This window comes from Rhea pennata, chromosome 12, assembly GCF_028389875.1.
Source record: "Rhea pennata isolate bPtePen1 chromosome 12, bPtePen1.pri, whole genome shotgun sequence".
NCBI classification, from domain to species: domain Eukaryota; kingdom Metazoa; phylum Chordata; class Aves; order Rheiformes; family Rheidae; genus Rhea; species Rhea pennata.
This window is the reverse complement of record NC_084674.1, coordinates 693,866-710,204: the sequence shown is the minus strand read 5'-3', so window position 1 is coordinate 710,204 and position 16,339 is coordinate 693,866. Positions and strand designations below refer to the sequence as shown.

At 44.3% G+C, this 16,339-nt stretch overlaps 2 protein-coding genes across 3 annotated transcripts; both read left to right on the top strand.

The window, feature by feature from the left end:
- Positions 1-583: 583 nt before the first annotated feature.
- On the top strand, positions 584-6,580 carry THUMPD3 (THUMP domain containing 3). Its single transcript, XM_062585792.1, has 9 exons — positions 584-836; positions 1,359-1,436; positions 1,926-2,459; positions 3,538-3,668; positions 4,063-4,132; positions 4,502-4,617; positions 4,801-4,911; positions 5,135-5,258; positions 5,564-6,580. The coding sequence occupies exons 1-9, from the start codon at positions 606-608 to the stop codon at positions 5,693-5,695; spliced, it is 1,527 nt and encodes a 508-aa protein (XP_062441776.1). The 5' UTR covers positions 584-605; the 3' UTR covers positions 5,696-6,580.
- Positions 6,581-9,536: 2,956 nt separating this feature from the next.
- VHL (von Hippel-Lindau tumor suppressor) lies at positions 9,537-15,993 on the top strand. 2 transcript variants are annotated; one of them, XM_062585408.1, is made up of 3 exons: positions 9,537-9,742; positions 10,081-10,191; positions 15,781-15,993. In XM_062585408.1, exons 1-3 carry the CDS (start codon positions 9,544-9,546, stop codon positions 15,915-15,917), a joined length of 447 nt encoding a protein of 148 aa, XP_062441392.1. In that variant the 5' UTR covers positions 9,537-9,543; the 3' UTR covers positions 15,918-15,993. The 2 variants fall into 2 exon arrangements, with proteins under 2 accessions (XP_062441392.1, XP_062441391.1); XM_062585407.1 differs by lacking the exon at positions 15,781-15,993 and adding an exon at positions 10,613-11,969.
- Positions 15,994-16,339: the final 346 nt, after the last annotated feature.

Here is a 16,339-nt window from a genome sequence, read left to right as displayed (position 1 = left end):
TCAGTGCAATTAATACTGCCTGGAGTTCTCTGCTTCTTTTTCTCTCCACTTCTTACTTTGATTTGCTTCAGTTTTTTCCTCCGTGTTTGTTTCACACGGACTAAGTTGTTTTCTGCGGCCTGTTGCCCCTCCTGCGGTCTGAAAGGGAGACATCCCCTCGGATGCTGCAGGATTTGGCTCGCAGGCAAAGAGGCGTATACAAAACCGTCGTATGTAGCATTTACGATCAAAAAAAGGGAACACTGCGCTTTTGAGGGGGAGAGGCTGCGAATCCTGGACGTTTTGGGAGGGATTTGAAATCCGGTGGGTTCCTGACAACTGGAGCGTGAGCACCAGTGGCGTGCTGCCGGACACGCGGGGGCCGGGCCGGGCCGCGCCCCGGGGCAGCGGGGCCCTTCCGCTGCCCTGCCGGGAGCGCCCGAGATCACCGCGGCCGGCGAGGCTGCGGGCTCCGCTGGGCCCTGCGGAGCGGCCGCCCGCCGCCCGCCGCCCCACGGAGCGCGCGCTCCCGCCACGCTGCCGCCTCCGCCGCGCCGCCCCCCGGAAGCGGAAGCGGAAGCGGAAGCGGCCGCCACGGGGCGCGGGCGGCGCCGCGGAGCCCCGACATGGCGGCGGCGGGCGGCGAGGCCGGCGGGTCGCCCCCGTCCCCGTCCCCGTCCCCGTCCCCGGGCGGCGCGGAGGGCGGCGGCCCCGCCGTGGTCATCGGCGCCACGGTGCCCACGGGCTTCGAGCTGACGGCGGCGGCGGAGGTGCGGGAGAAGCTGGGCTCGGAGGCCGCCGTCAGCAAGGACCGCGGCAAGATCTACTTCGGGATCGCCGCGGAGAAGCTCGCGCAGGTCCGCGGGGGCGGCGGGGCCGGCGGGGTCGGCGGGGGGCCGCGGGGCCGCGGGCAGCGCCTCCCGCGGAGAGACGCTGCGGCCCGGAGCGCCCGCGGGATTCCCCCACCGCCCCGCGAGCCGGCCCGTCAGCACAGTGTTTTTGCTTTAAACGCAGTCAGTCAGCATGAAAAACACTTGAAATACTGCTTCAGCTACGTTATTTTCAGTAACTAGACTTAGTGCTGCTTTCCAAAGGCAGATGAAATAAAACATGCAGAACTTAAGTCAGTGAAAGGACGTCTTCCTTTTCCTAAGTATTTGCATATAGAGTGATAGCCCACACTTAAACAATAACAGTGGAAAAGAGTAATTTTAGAAATAGCTTTGCAATTAAATATTCCAGCCGTGAAGTGTTACAGAGAGGTATCTTAAATCTAGATACAAGCTAATGAAATCTTAATCATAAATAAACACAAGCCCTTACATACATATATATATATGTGGCTAGAAAATACCACGATCGTTTCTCATTTCCTCTAGGTCCATCGTCTAAGGTCAGTGGATAATCTATTTGTTGTTGTTCAGGAGTTCAAAGACTATCAATTCAAAGAAAGTAAGGTGAGTTATTCTCATATCTTTTTCTATTAGTTTTCTATTTTGGGTTAGGCTTTTTAATTTAAGACTAGATGCAAAGAGTTTTGTGTTCTGTGAGCAAGGATGTCTTATTTGTGATGTATTATGCAGCTTCCTCTTTGCTGGTTTGTAAAATCTAAGTTTGGTTATTGTTGTCTAGCATAATTTCTTCGGAATGTTCCATAAGCAAAATCTAGGATGAGCAAATACAATGTTTGTTGCACACAGTTAGGTAGGTGCAGGACAGTCAGGTATCACCTTGATCTCTTAATTTAACATTAACTGTTTGTTTGACAAGATAATTATGAAATACCATGGAATGTTTTGAGTTTTAAAATGCAACTCATTTTAGTATGGCAAAAATAGCACAAAAAACTGTTAGTGTTGCTTAAATCTGTAGCCAGATACATGTTTAGAAAACTAACTCAAATGACTTTAAAAGAAAAAAAAAAAGTTCTTCTGTGTCTCTTAAAGGAAGATGCTCTAAAGGATCTGGAAGATCTGGTTAAAAAACTGCCTTGGACTGAACCTTTGAAAGTATGGGAGCTGAACAACAGCTTGAAAAAGAAAAAGGCAAAACGCAAAAAACATAATCTGCAGAGCAGTACAAGCAAAGAGAAGTTGAATGAAGATGGAGAAGAAGAAAGAACAGATGAAAAAGATGCCAGTAAACAGTTGCAGGACTCTGCCCAAAACACTGCAGGTATAGAATCTGCTAGTGGTCAGGTTACAGAAAATACGCAAGGAGAGATACCACAGAATGGCAGTGACGATGATAACGAACAATTGGATGCTAAAGATGAATCACACGCCAGTTCTGGGAGTGAAACCAAAGCTGGTGATGGGAAGAAAGGTGAAGGAGACGTGAATGTGTTAAAGTTCCGTGTTACATGCAATAGAGCAGGAGACAAGCACAGCTTTACATCAAATGATGCTGCAAGAGACTTCGGTGGAGCTGTACAGGAGCATTTCCAGTGGAAAGCTGACATGACAAACTTTGATATAGAGGTATAGCATCGTGCCTTAGAAATAACCACATATGTCATTTAAAATTATTCTTGCTGAATCTTGATCCTTAGAGATCTCTAAAATACTTTCAAAAGATGAACCTGGAACTGAAAATAGTTAAGGCTGAAATCATGGCAAGCATGATTATGCCATATTGGTACATTATTGTGTTTCCTCACATCCCACTTGCTAATGCCTTAGTTGTTCCTAATAATCATCTCTTTTATATCCCGAGGTGGGCACTTCTCTTTCTGAGGCTCTCCTTGCTCTACAAACACTGTATTTTTCTCCTCCGTTAAGTAATTAACATCAGGTCACAGTTAAGTTGGTGCTCAAAATCCTTCCCCCCACCCTCAACTATAGCAAATGGTCTAATTTCTATTTTCTCCTATAGAGTTTGGTCTCATTCGTATTTAATGTAGGTGGCCTTCTGCTTTATTTTTCTTTTTTTTTTTGGCTAATCCGTTGTTTTGTATCAGTGTAAATTTACATGATATTCCATCTAGAAGCAGTAATTTTATGATTGAAGGGGGTTTAAAGAAGGTTAACATTAGCTATCAAGTGTTTATTTCTTACTATAGCAGAAGTAGAGATTTGGAAAGGAGGCCCAACAGATATGGGTGGTCTATCAATGTTTTTTTGAAGGGCAGAAAAACACGTTTTTCTTGCAAGTCTGTTAAGACCTGGTTTGAATAATGCTTTCACCTTTCAAATTGATGCAGTAAAGGAACCAGGAATATGATTTTTATTGCTGCTTTGTGAATGCTGTCCTGTGGCTTGCAGGACTAATCCCACTTCCACTGCATACTTTCTAAGGAAAACTTTTTAAAAGTTAGAATAATGTTTACAGAGCTTTTTGAAATCTTGTGTAAAAGAATCTGTGTAAACGAGAAAAGCTATGCTCTCCTTAATTTTGTCCTTTGTCCTCATTGCAAACTGTGCGTTGCTTTTCTTCCAGCACCTTTTATGCTTATTTCCTATTTTTAAATTGCCATCTATGTTTCATGCAAACATTGACCAAGATGTAGTATGGGAAACTTTTGTTACTCCTGAAATTGAGTTCCAAGTTTTTCTTTAGGTTCTCCTGAATATTCACAATAACGAAGTAGTTGTGGGCATTGCATTAACTGAAGAGAGTCTTCATAGAAGAAACATTACGCATTTTGGACCAACAACTCTTCGATCAACCCTTGCTTATGGCATGCTTAGGTCAGTGTAAATGTATAATTATATATTATTTTCAATGAACAGGTGACTTTGTTTCAGAAGTTAGAACCTGTATCCCTCCATTCCTACCTGAAAAGCCATTTCTGTTCATTAAAAACAGTTGCTGAAACAGTGTTTTGTAATTATTAATAATCAATGGATGTTTTTCAACTTAGAAAAATAAATGTTTCCGTTGATCCATTAGATGCTTTTCAAAATACTGACATTTTTGAAAATATCACACACACAAAATGCTAATTAACAAATGGAAATAATAATTACAAAAAAAGTTATTTAGTTAGAAGGATAGAATTAGAGTTCTTTAGTTTTCCTTTCTTACAGAAATTTATGCTTTCATTATGACTTTTTTTCATGTTATCTTCTTTGTGTTTCTCAGACTCTGTGATCCACAGCCAACAGATATCATAATTGATCCAATGTGTGGAACAGGTGCAATACCAATAGAGGTGATTCTTTTATTTTTTTAACTTGCAGTGGTATCTGCAACTGAATAATATATATGTTTTCTTGGTAAAAATTAAATAGTCAATGCCAAAGGTATCTCACTGACTTTTAAACAGCTACAAATATGGGTTTTTTTGTAAATTACTTAATTTTCCTTCCCCTGGCTAAAGCAGGAATAAACTAAATCCAAAAGTAATTTGAGCTTTTGAGACACACAGTACCTGTAACATGTATCTGTTAGAGAATTTTACAGTGGTTGAAGTGTACTTCCAATTGCTTTGTATTCTGTCATATTGACTAATTAATTCTTTTTTTTCCCCTAATTAAGCACTGTTAATGATAATGATGCTTATTATCACATTTTTCTACAGGGAGCTACAGAATGGCCTAGTTGCTATCATATTGCTGGTGATAACAACCCACAAGCTGTAAAGAGAGCAGCAAACAACATCTGCTCTTTACTGAAGAAAAATGAGAATAAGGAAAGGTGAGAAGAGTACAAGTGGCTTTCTTTTCATAGCGTTGTATGTAAAGAAATCCATTTGCAAGCATTTACCTGAATACTTTGTTCACATTTCCTATGTATTCTTTTGCTGATGTTATAGATCTCTTAATTTAAAAAATACTGCTTAGTATGCCATGTCTGAAATAAACATCTTTGCACTTGCAGCAGTACTTCCTTGGGCATACCCTTAGATATCATTCAGTGGGATATTTGCAATCTCCCTTTACGGACTGGTTCTGTGGATATTATTGTGACAGACATGCCATTTGGAAAGAGGTGAAGTATCATTTTTTTAAGTTGCTGTGCTTAACTTCCCCTACTGGGATTGCTTGCATGTCCAGGGTTCTTTCTAGTTAGTCAGTTGGTCCTAATGAAGAAGTACTGATGTACTCTTCATTTCAACCTGTGTTTTTAATATATAGTAAAAGTGATCATGCCAAAGCCAACTGCAGTTACCTGTTTTTCAACAATCACAAAGAGGTTTTAATTTATTTTATAGGATAGGGTCTAAGAAGAAGAATTGGGATCTCTATCCAGCCTGCCTTATGGAGATGGGTCGGATCTGCAGACCCGGGACAGGCAGAGCTGTGCTGCTTACGCAAGACAAGAAATGCTTTGCCAAGGTATGTTACCTGAGACAAAACTTTTCAAGTAGAAGACTTAATTTTACACATAAAAATATATTCAGAAAAAAAATTGCAAGCTGATTTTATTAAAGATGATGATCTATTTTTAGAGAAATAATTCATAGTATCAACTTATTTTGACACAGTTCTAGACCTGAAGAGTCCTTTGACTTTACCTTCAGAGATAATTTGGGATAACCAAAAAATCATGATAAATGTCTAAAGCAAATTTATCCCTATTAACTTGTTTTGCAGCCACCACTAATGTCTGTTTTTCTGTGGCTGTTTTTTTGTGATTGTAGGCTTTGTCAAGAATGGGACACATATGGCGTAAAGGTCAAACAGTATGGGTGAATGTAGGGGGACTTCATGCTGCAGTGTATCTTCTGAAACGAACCTGGGAAAGAGCAGAAGAAAAAAGATCTTTCTGGTAACTCACATGGAAGAAAATAGCAGATGCCTCCAGAATTTCTTGAAAAGCAGTTTGGTAAAGCTGACACCTGAGATTGTAGGTCTGTCAGTTCCTAAGAAAAAAGAATAAAATTTGCAGAAATTGTTTAACTTGAATATTGAACCAGGGATCAGTTGTACTTTGTGTTCTGAAACCTTATCTAAATTGCCTCTCTGCTTCCCAAACTGAAATTCGCTACTGGAATTAGTAATGCTTTCTTTTGCTTGAGTCTTCTCTACTATGTCCATTTTATTTTTCAGATAAATGTGTATGTCCTCTGCTTATAGTAGAAAACATATTCACATATCTTTGGAGGTAACAGTTAACTTTTTTTCTCTAGACTGTAGAAATTGTACATAGATCTTAAAACAACTAACAGGACTACTAAGATTTTCATCTTGCAGGGTTTAGAGGCAGTATCTATTTAGTGTAAGATTTTTCCAGATTGATGTTTTCTAATTTATACCATTTCCCAAATGTAAAACAAGATAATAAACTAGTGTCTGGTTTTTTTATACTCTGATAAGCAAATGCCAATTCTTTAACAGTACCTTGATGCTGCTGTTTTCCTTACTTGTTACCTCAACTTAACGCTAATTACTAATAAATGTTTAATTCATGTTTTAATGTACTACTTCCATAGGTGAGGTGGGGTAGCAACACAGCCTTAGCACTGTCTGTAGTTACTATGTGAATAATTGAGATACTTTTAGCAGTTATTAAAAAGTTCATATTTTCAATGTCTACTGTAGACAGATCAAGGTGGCAGTATGTTTAAATTCATTAGGTGACTTAAACTGCTGTAGTTATGCCATCCTCTTTACAAAAATGTTATTTCCTGTTGAATAAATTGAAGTTGCAAGTATGATTTCTTCTATAAATGTTCTGTAATTTCTCAAGCCTCCTATTTTCTCACCAGGGACTGAAAACACTTGTTTCCTTTACCAGTTTTTCCATTTGCATTAAGGTGAATTCATGCTAACTATGTGTAAGTGTTTAAAGGTGGAATAACAAGAATTAAAGTTTTAGATGTTTTGCATAGGAGGTAAGTCTTAATTGCATTCTTTCTCTGGGCTGTGTCCAGTAAAGGATAGTGCAGTCCTTCATTTCATCTAGAAAAAACAACTGTGTAGTAAATAATGTCAACAGTGCCCTTTTAATTCTTTCCTGCTCTTCATCGTTTATATGAGTGTGTCAAGCTAATAGCCACAGTTTTTGCACGAGGTGGCTATCTGAACACTCGTGATACAGTAAACTTAGCCTGGATATATTAGGTTCTTAAAATGCATTAATGTCTTGGTGGGTTGCTACTGTTGATATTTCTTAAAAAGAAAAACAAGCATGATAGTATTTTAAGATCTTAAATTGTGCACTTTGAAATATTTTTTTTCTTATGTTAAAGATTAGGATAAGCTTAGCCATCTCTTTTGGCCTGAAAGATGATATAGTTGTGTTTTGTTTCTAAACCACAGCTAACAAATAGTTTCAAATCAGATAGATGTGACCTAGTGAATTAGGCTTTAGTATCAGGATATGGACACTAACATTATAGGCTGTTGCTGTGAATTTATACTGGATTATTAGTAATCATGCTAAAATGCACAGTCTCGTGTGATTGTGATGTGCTTTGTAAGAAATGGTGTGTTTGAAAATATCAAAGAACTCAGCAACAATAAGATGTACTGTGATGTGCATCTGCTCTCTCATAAATGTGAGCATGCTGTAGTTGCACAAGGTAAACCAGCTTCTCTTGAAGGTTACACTTTTTTTTTTTTTAATGAAAGATTGGTACCAGCCACTGAAGATGACAGATGTTTTAAGACAATCAGCCACACTGTGGGGATTGCACAGCACATAAATGAACAATGCTATATACAGGTTCTTTCAGTTTAGTAAGTCTCTGAAATACACATCCCTTCCATGCTACTGTTAATTCTTAATGTTTTTTCTATCATAGATAGAAAACGTGGGAAGTAACTTCTTTTGAATGAGGTTGAGCAGTTGAGCAAGCCTACCCAACAGTTCTTACATATTCAAGTATACTGGAAAAAATACAGTTGATAAGTAATAGTTTCTACTACGTCATTTTTAACCACTTTACACACTTCTCCCTCACAGGTTGCTAGAGAGATAGTACAGCAATGACTGTGTGCAAACATCCTTCATCTAAGACTAAGACTTTCTACAACATGTTAAGCATTTAGTACTTTTTTGTTAAGAGAGGTGCTGAGACATACAGGAGAAAAAAATAAAAGCGTCATGTTGACAGCTTCAGCACTGTAGCCTGCTATGACTGTGAAGGCAAAAAACACTTTACTTGCGGGCATAAAATGCTGTTTTGAGGAACAGCATTTGTCATGTACTTGAAAATGCAAAACATTGAGGGAGCTTATCATTTTTCCAGAAACTCTAAAATGCCTTATTTGTATGGAAAACTTAAAGCTACTAGTGCCTCAGCTCAGTCTGTTCAATTTTATTTTTAAAGCTCTTTGGCACAAAATCTGTTAGTGCAGCTCCTGCCTTCATTTTTCCTTCAGCCCTGTATCAGGGGCAATGAATGGTCCTGTAAAAGAAAGAGCAACCTCTTAATAAGAACTTTTCGGAAGCAACTTAGATGATATAGCCGCACTTGTGTTTCCTCTTATGGAGAAGAAGCTCTCCTATTACAATCGTATATGGTAGATTACCTTAGTGATTCGCTTGTTTTAAGCAAAACTGCGAACAAGACTGATGTGATCAAACTAAAGCAGAAGATACTTTTGCTTTGGGCTTTGGTTCTCAGCACCTTCCTTAAGCTGCTGGCAGCCTCAGGAAAAGGGCGTTCAAGGTGAAATCTGAACTTGAAAATTAATTTAGAATTTAGCTTCTCACGTTCTGACCACAAAGTAGTGTATACATAAGGCTGTTGATGAAAGCTTTGCCCTGGCTGGTGAAACAAAGCTGCGAGGCACAGAGGCAGCGCGTCCCGGAGGAAGGACGCCCGGCGCCGCCACCTCCCTGCTCCGGACGTCCTGACCGGAGTACCGCTCTTCCGACAGGCTTTTCCGGAATTTCAGGGCCTTTCTCCTACTTGGAAAAAACGTCTTCCAGACGTGTATTTGAAAAAAATGCAAGTACGTGTTGTTATTAGGACTTACTACTTCGCTTTAGCTCTCCACGGGCAGTTTCTGGGCCGTTAGCGCCGCCCTGGCGGGGGCTCGACCAGGAAAACCGCGGCGGGCCCGCGCCCCAGCACTGCCGGGCTGGCGTCGCCTCACAGCGCGACGGCAGAGCAGGGAGGACGCTACGGAGAGGCCTGCGGAGGCCCTGAAAACCCCCGGGCCGTCCCGCCCCGCCTGCGCGCCGCCGCCTCACGGCCGGGGCAGCCCCTCTCCCCCCACCCCGCCGCCGCCGCCTCACGGCCGGGGCAGCCCCGCGCCCCCCACCCCGCCGCCTCACGGCCGGGGCAGCCCCGCGCCCCCCACCCCACCGCCTCACGGCCGGGGCAGCCCCCGCGCCCCCCACCCCGCCGCCGCCGCCTCACGGCCGGGGCAGCCCCCGCGCCCCCCACCCCGCCGCCGCACTGCGCCTGCGCGCTCGCCGCCGCCTCACGGCCGGGGCAGCCCCGCGCCCCCCACCCCGCCGCCGCCGCCTCACGGCCGGGGCAGCCCCCGCGCCCCCCACCCCGCCGCCGCACTGCGCCTGCGCGCTCGCCGCCGCCTCACGGCCGGGGCAGCCCTCGCTCCCCCCACCCCGCCGCCGCACTGCGCCTGCGCGCTCGCCGCCGGGCGCCCCGCGCATGCGCATTCGCGTGCGGCCCTGTGGCTGGGCGGGAGCGGCGGCGGCAGCGGGATGCCGCAGGCGCCGGGGGAGGCGGGCGGCGCGGGCGCGGGCGCGCTGCGCTCCGCCAACACGCAGGAGCTCTCCAAGGTGGTCTTCAACAACCACAGCCCCCGCTGCGTGCTCCCCGTCTGGCTGGACTTCGAGGGCAGGCCCCGCTTCTACCCGGTGCTGCAGCCGCGCACCGGGCGCGTCATGCACAGCTACCGCGGTGGGTGCGGGGCCGGGCACCGGGGGGGGCGGGGGAACCGGGGGGAGTGGGAGACCGGGGAGGACCGGGGCGAGGGGCGGGAGCCCGGGGCGGGGGGCCCGGGGGGAGTGGGAGACCGGGCCGGGCACCGGGGGGGGCCGGGCGGCCGCGGCCTCTGAGGAGGGGCGCGGGGCCCGGCGCGGCGCAGCCGCCTGCGGCCCGGTGTCCGCTCCTCGCCGCGCCCCGCTTGGCCGCCAGCGCTGCCGCGGCTCCGGCCGCCTCGCGGGCCGGCGGCAGAGGAGCTGCTTGCGGCCCTGTCTGCCGGGACTGCGCTCACTGTCGTTCCCTGCCCGCCGCAGGTCACCTCTGGCTGTTCAGGGACGCGGGCACCAACGACGGGCTGCTGGTGAACCAGCGGGAGCTGTTCGTCGCCGCTCCCGACGTGCGCAAAGCAGACATCACGCTGCCAGGTAAAGCGGTCAGGAGCGATGAGCTCTGCAGGCCGACGCACCGTCGCGCCCTCTGCTCGTTTCAGCGCGGGGCTCTGGTGGTGAATCCGGTGTTCAGTGCTTAGTAAAATCACCTGTAAAATAGGAACAGGTCGTGAGGGTTTCTAGAACCATGTCGTTGCTTTCTTGTGAATAGAGCTACTGATAGATCTTTCATTTTTAAGATTTCTTCTCACTCCTGATGGCTTTCACTGGATGTGTCGTGGCAGTGAAGAGAACATTCTTATTCTCTCTTTCTTGTAACCTTAGTGTGTTGTGAATAGCTCTGCCACACTTCATTTTTGCTCTTCATGCGTCTGCATCACAGAGTATTTCAGGTAACAGTGAAAAGCCTGGTGCCAGTCTCAGGGGGTGTTTTGTTTTGTTTTGGTTTTTATCTCAGTGTTCACCCTGAAAGAGAGATGTCTCCAGGTTGTTCGCAGCCTGGTCAAACCAATGGACTACAGGAAACTGGACATTGTTCGATCATTGTATGAGGAACTGGAAGATCATCCTGATATTAGTAAGGATATTCTGCGGCTTTCTCTGGAGAGAAGTGAAACGTTAAGGAATGGAATTTCAGAATAAGATGGATGCTGTTCATTCCAGACTCATTTAAAGAGTCTTTAAACCACTGACTTTAAGCACGGGTTACCACCCTGAGACAGGCCAGGAGCTGCATTTCATATTCTGAAACATACACTCAGTTACCTAAGGTGTACAAATCTTGTTATGACGGTAAGTCCGATTCAAAAGACTAAACACCACGTAAACATATGCTAAGCTCGTGATGGTCCAGTTCTGCTCTTACCAATGCTTATTGCAAACCTGTGACTTCAGAGGCCTTGCGTGGATGAAACTCAGAGATGAATTTTAACTTGGTTTATTTCAGAACATGCCACAATGATTTAAGATCAGGTCATGTGTGAGGGATGTTTGTTTATGTATGTGGGAGTTTGCACCACCTTCTTCTGAAGGCCTAACCGGAAACTTTATGTTGGAGGAAAGATGAACTGTGTAAAAGCTTGGGGTTTTACACACTTCCCTTTGCATTTATAAATCCGTGTCCTAGTAACACTTTGAGCCTGACAAATTTTTACACAGATCATACTTTTAATGCCTTATTTGTCCTTCGTTATTGGTTTGTTCACTGGTTCATCTCAGGGTGATTCAGCCTGGTCAGCCACATTGGCTGTATCCTAGTTTTGGGGCACCTTTCCCCTCTGCAGGGTTCAAGTCCTGAGGGGAGGCATTTTTCTGGAGCATGAGCCATTTAAGTTGCTATTGTCTCCTGAGGATTAGGCAGGAGGCTGTATCAGCTCATGCAAGCCTGTTGCTAGGTCCATCTCACAAATTGATCTATGCTTTGTTTCAGGCAGGCTGGATGAGCAAAGAAAAAATGTTTCTTTGACTATATCCTATTCTCCTCATTCCTCAACGAGAATGTGTATTTGAATGTATACATGTAATTCAAAGCAGCATTGTTTTTAGCAGATGTATGAATTGTCTACCAAGCAAAAGATGTAGTGCTGTGCCATGTTAGAAGCAGACTGATACAAGATTATAGCAGATTATTTGTGGAATACCTTTCTTTCCATTTATGCTTAAATACTGTAAAAACACAGCTGTGAAACTAAGTGACAATATCAGCCCATTCTGTTAAGTATGAATTGTCTCCACTTCTGGTACACTTGTTTTTGTTCAAGTGAAATGTATGAACTGATCTTTGTTGTTTGTCATAAAATGTAAATCCACACTAACTTTTTGACTCTCTTCTGTGATTCTGTCAAGTAACTTCACAGTACATGTAACTGTACGCTTGTTTTCCTAAAGTCCCCTTAAAAGTCATTTTAGTCATTTAGCATCTTGGTGCTGCGGGACTGCACGTAGCTGACACTGAACTGTTATCACTGTTTTGGTAGTGTCTGTTGTCACCTCTTGCCACTGTTGTCACCTCTTGCAGATCTGTTTCAGTGACATGCGAGCGGTTGTAGGGCTCCGGAGCAGAGGTCAGTAAGTCATTCAGCTCCTAGGGAGTGCTTTGATCGGAGCGAATTCAGCTGTGCCCTAACAGGTGCCGTGCTACAAACGTTTGAGGGAGACATTTCTCTCCCAGTGTCCTTGTGATACTGTGCTTTCTGCTTAAGGTATCAGTTCTGTCAACCAGTTACACAAAACTGGCCTGTCTGACTCCGGTAGTTTTTCTTTTAACCTAGCAACTCTTTGGTCTTGGGTTTTAACATTCTTGTACATAACACAAACAACCTTTATGTTTCTGATTTAGATGGGGTTTGTGATCTTTTGTAGCTGATTAGATTTTTTTTTAATTTACTCCACTAGTCTGTGACTTCTTTCCTAGCACATAGCCAGTCAGCAATACTTTAGTACAACGTGGATCACTGCCAGTACATCAGATTCCTTGGATTCCTGAATGCTGGAGGGCAGAAAAACATGCTGATGTATCTGTGACTTGCCAAAAAAAAAATGTGAAAACTCACCCATGATCTCATTACTCACAGGAGTGTCCTGTCTTTGCTTAACTTTTAGATAGGTCTACTGAATTCCCAGGCAGCTCAAGCACTTAGCTGAAGAGCAGCTCCTGCTGGGCAATGATTAGCTGTGGATACCTGCTAATCATGTTAATTTGCTGTGGTTCAGCTCAGTTTATAAGGAAAGTTTTCTGTCTGTTCTGTTGAAGGTGGACTTGAGGATACGTTACTATGTAGAAATGAACCAAAGGTCCACCAGTCCGCCTGACTGATGAGGGTACACCCAAAGCAGGGAGCGCTGTATTGATTACACAGTTTAAATTAAACAGTCATCACGTAAAATGCAGAAGCAGTTGTCAGGGTAGAGCCCATTCCTCAACTATGTGCTGTAAGCTGCAGTAGCAGGTCTGCGTGATCTCTCTGCCTTGTTTCCCCCACCAATTCTTGTTTTAAAAGTGAAACTGATTTAATTCTTTGGAAGACTGTGTTCATTTACTCACAGAATCCCAGAGGAAGGCATTTTCTTGGATCCTTGAGGTATGTAAGTCCCAAGAGAGGAATTCAAAAAGCTACTTCATTTCTTTAGTTTTAATATTTCATCCTGTCCTTCTAGCTCCCATTCTGATGTGGAAAATGCCTCTTTCACAATAAAGTGAGGCTAAACACCCACTTTTGGGGTTTCACACCAGTCAGCTGCCTTAAAGTTAAGCACTGTAGCATCTAATTTCTATCAACCAAAGTCCTTTAGTAGGATCTTGTTTAAGAACTTTAGACTACCATTTCACCCTGCAAACCTCTTGACTACTTTGGTGAAGCCAATATGAGAAAAACATACTTCATTTTGTAAAATAACATTTTCTGGTGAATAATTAACATCTACTTACAGGGAGACAATTCATGTCTGAAATTTGTATTTTCTGTAGACAAGATAATAAAGAAAATTCTATTTCCATTTTGCAGAGGAAATTGCGTTTTCCAAAGTTGTACAAGAAGTCTATGGGAAAAGAAGGGACTGAACACATACATGAAGTCCAGTGTGGAGTCCTATCCACACAGCTGTCTTATGTTCCTCCTACAGCTGCTTTCTTTTCTTATAATATGGATACATTTTCTTGTGATATGAATTCTGTAAGAACTTAGCTTTTTAGCTCTCACCTGTTTGTTCTTCTGAAGAGTCAACTTTTATATTGACAAACCGTGGAATTTTTTTCCCCACGTGCTTGGTTTAAAAAAATAGCAACTTCCTCTGCAAGGTGACAAACAAGCACATTTTGCACATAATTGAGAAGTTTTGTTTTTATAGACCAGTGAGTCACACCGATGTCATACTCGAACTACTTGCCGCAATCTGACGGTATTGTCATAGGTCTTGCTGGTTCTATCATTTGAACACGGCAGTGATTTTGAGTCTGTTAAATGACACCGTCCTCCAAATGGGCTAGTCAGAAAAACCAAACCATCCAAAGCTCACAAGACCCCACCATAGACTAGTTCAGTGAGTGGTAATGCTAGCTCTGTTTTGTTATTTAGAGGCACCCTGGCATAAAAACAATTTGATTACACATTGACATTGGAATTGCAAATGTGATCATTCATAATATTTCTCGTACCATTTGGTTTTCATTCTTCTGCTAAACACGTAGCCCGAGTATTTATTCAATGTGAAAGAGATCAGCAGGCATAAGAAAGCAACCGGCAGAAAAGCTGGTTCCATCAGAAGTGTTGTCTTTAGCATAAATGCTAAACTGAGAAGTTTTCGTCATTAAACGACCCCTATTGATAAAATCTGATTTAGAAAAACCAAACTCTACATAGAGTTATAATGATGTTTTGCGAAGATGGGCAAACTTTAGGAGAATGATCAACATACGCAGGAAAAGTATTTTTTTCTCCTGTTTTGGAATGCTGCTCTACATTAGAATAAAAAGACTAGAGAAAACCCCAGCTACTTTTAACACATGACTATCTGAAAATGGAGCCTCCTGTCTTTCAGTTATTCAGCCAGATTAGCAATGAGTGAAAGTTGTAATTTACTTGTGTTTACTACATTAAAAATGCAGGTAGTTTTCAGTCCAAATCATAGCTCTGCCTCACTAAAATGCAGCTGAAACCTTGTGACAGTCACCAGCAACACTAATTTGAGTGAGGGAAGGGAGGACCAGAATTGGAAGTCCCAGCTTAGCGCAATCGGTGAATGCAGTGCGACGGGAAAGAGATACTGTGGGCACCTGCAGGAAGTGGTGGCGGCACAGGTGAGGGGGGAAAAAGCTAGAGAAATGTGAAATTATTCTGACGAACTCCTTATGCTAACAGCAGTACAGAGTCCAGCCTAGCAGCTCAGGATTTGGAGGTAAAGGCTACAGAACATAAGCACAGAGCAAAACTCCAGTTTCAGGGAGAAAGGGTAATTTTCAGTTCCCTTGTAAAACCCTTTATTGCGTAAAATCATTAGTGCCAAACTGACAACTCACAATTACAGGTATTTTTAGGCAATAGTAGACAAACTATCTACGTTTTTTTTCTCTCATTTTCCCACGAGGCAGCAAGTCCAAAAGGTCTCATGCTTTTATCCAGGACCAGGGGAAGGACATGCTCTTGCTCGCCTTTGTCCAGTTCTTTGCAATACTGATTTCTCTCTCGTTTTATGTGACCTTAGAAGGAGTTCTGCTCATCTCGCCGTGGGAATTCTGGTACGTGCAAGAGGGAAAGCGAGCAGGGAAAAGGGAGCAAAATAAAATAGCTTTAACTATTATTACCATACTCCCAAATCAGCAAAGTCTTGAGTCTTTTAAATAATAATAATTCTTGGACTTTTTTTTTTGTTGTTGTTGTCTGTCTTGTAACCTTCCTTGTACCTACATTAATATGTTTTTCAGCTTTTTGTTGCCACATTGTGGCAAGAAATTAGTTGTTACCGTAATGGCACCTGAAAGGTTCGTGATTTCTGAGGATGCATAGCTGAGAAGCATCAGTATCTTCCAAACTTTGACAGTTTAATACTGTAAGGGTGGGAATTAGCTATATTATAAAATATATGCAAATTATAAAGGAAAGATAAATTAAAAGCCCTCAAAATTTACAGTATTGTTTGCTGGGATTAAACAGAAGAACAGAAGGAGGAGCGGGTTAAAGCTGTGTGTTGGCAGCCGTCCCCAGGAGTGCAGTGGCACAGCCGCAGGGCTCTCTTCAAGCCGATCGTTTTGCCATCACTGTTCGTAGCGGGTACATCAGCAGATTGATTAATTGTAAACGCTTTGAGCGTAGAACTGTGTCAAAGGCAGATTAAATGCCAAAGAGAAGATTAAAGGTTTGCAAAACTTGTCCCTGACTTTATACGCGCTTTACGGTTGGTCCTGGCTAAGGAGGCCCGGCCGCGGCGCGTGCGCGGGCTCGGTGCGCGCCGCGGTGACCGCGAACTCGCGGCCCCGCGCCGCCCCCGCGCCGCCCGGCCCCGCCGCGGCCCCGCCCACCGAGCGCCGCGCGACGGGGGCGGGGCCCGGTGACGCGCCCAGGCGGGCGCCCCCGTGGGCGGGGCCCTGGGCGGGGCCCGGTGACGCGCCTCCAGGCTGGCGCCCCCGTGGGCGGGGCCCTGGGCGGGGCCCGGTGACGCGCCTCCAGGCGGGCGCGGGCGGGGCCCAGTG

Coding starts and splice junctions, on each gene's coding strand:
- THUMPD3 (XM_062585792.1), top strand. CDS start 606: ATGGCGGCGGCGGGCGGCGAGGCCGGCGGGTCGCCCCCGTCCCCGTCC. Junction 1,437..1,925: donor ATCAATTCAAAGAAAGTAAG/GTGAGTTATTCT, acceptor TGTCTCTTAAAG/GAAGATGCTCTAAAGGATCT. Junction 2,460..3,537: donor TGACAAACTTTGATATAGAG/GTATAGCATCGT, acceptor GTTTTTCTTTAG/GTTCTCCTGAATATTCACAA.
- VHL (XM_062585407.1), top strand. CDS start 9,544: ATGCCGCAGGCGCCGGGGGAGGCGGGCGGCGCGGGCGCGGGCGCGCTG. Junction 9,743..10,080: donor CGTCATGCACAGCTACCGCG/GTGGGTGCGGGG, acceptor TGCCCGCCGCAG/GTCACCTCTGGCTGTTCAGG. Junction 10,192..10,612: donor AGCAGACATCACGCTGCCAG/GTAAAGCGGTCA, acceptor TTTTTATCTCAG/TGTTCACCCTGAAAGAGAGA.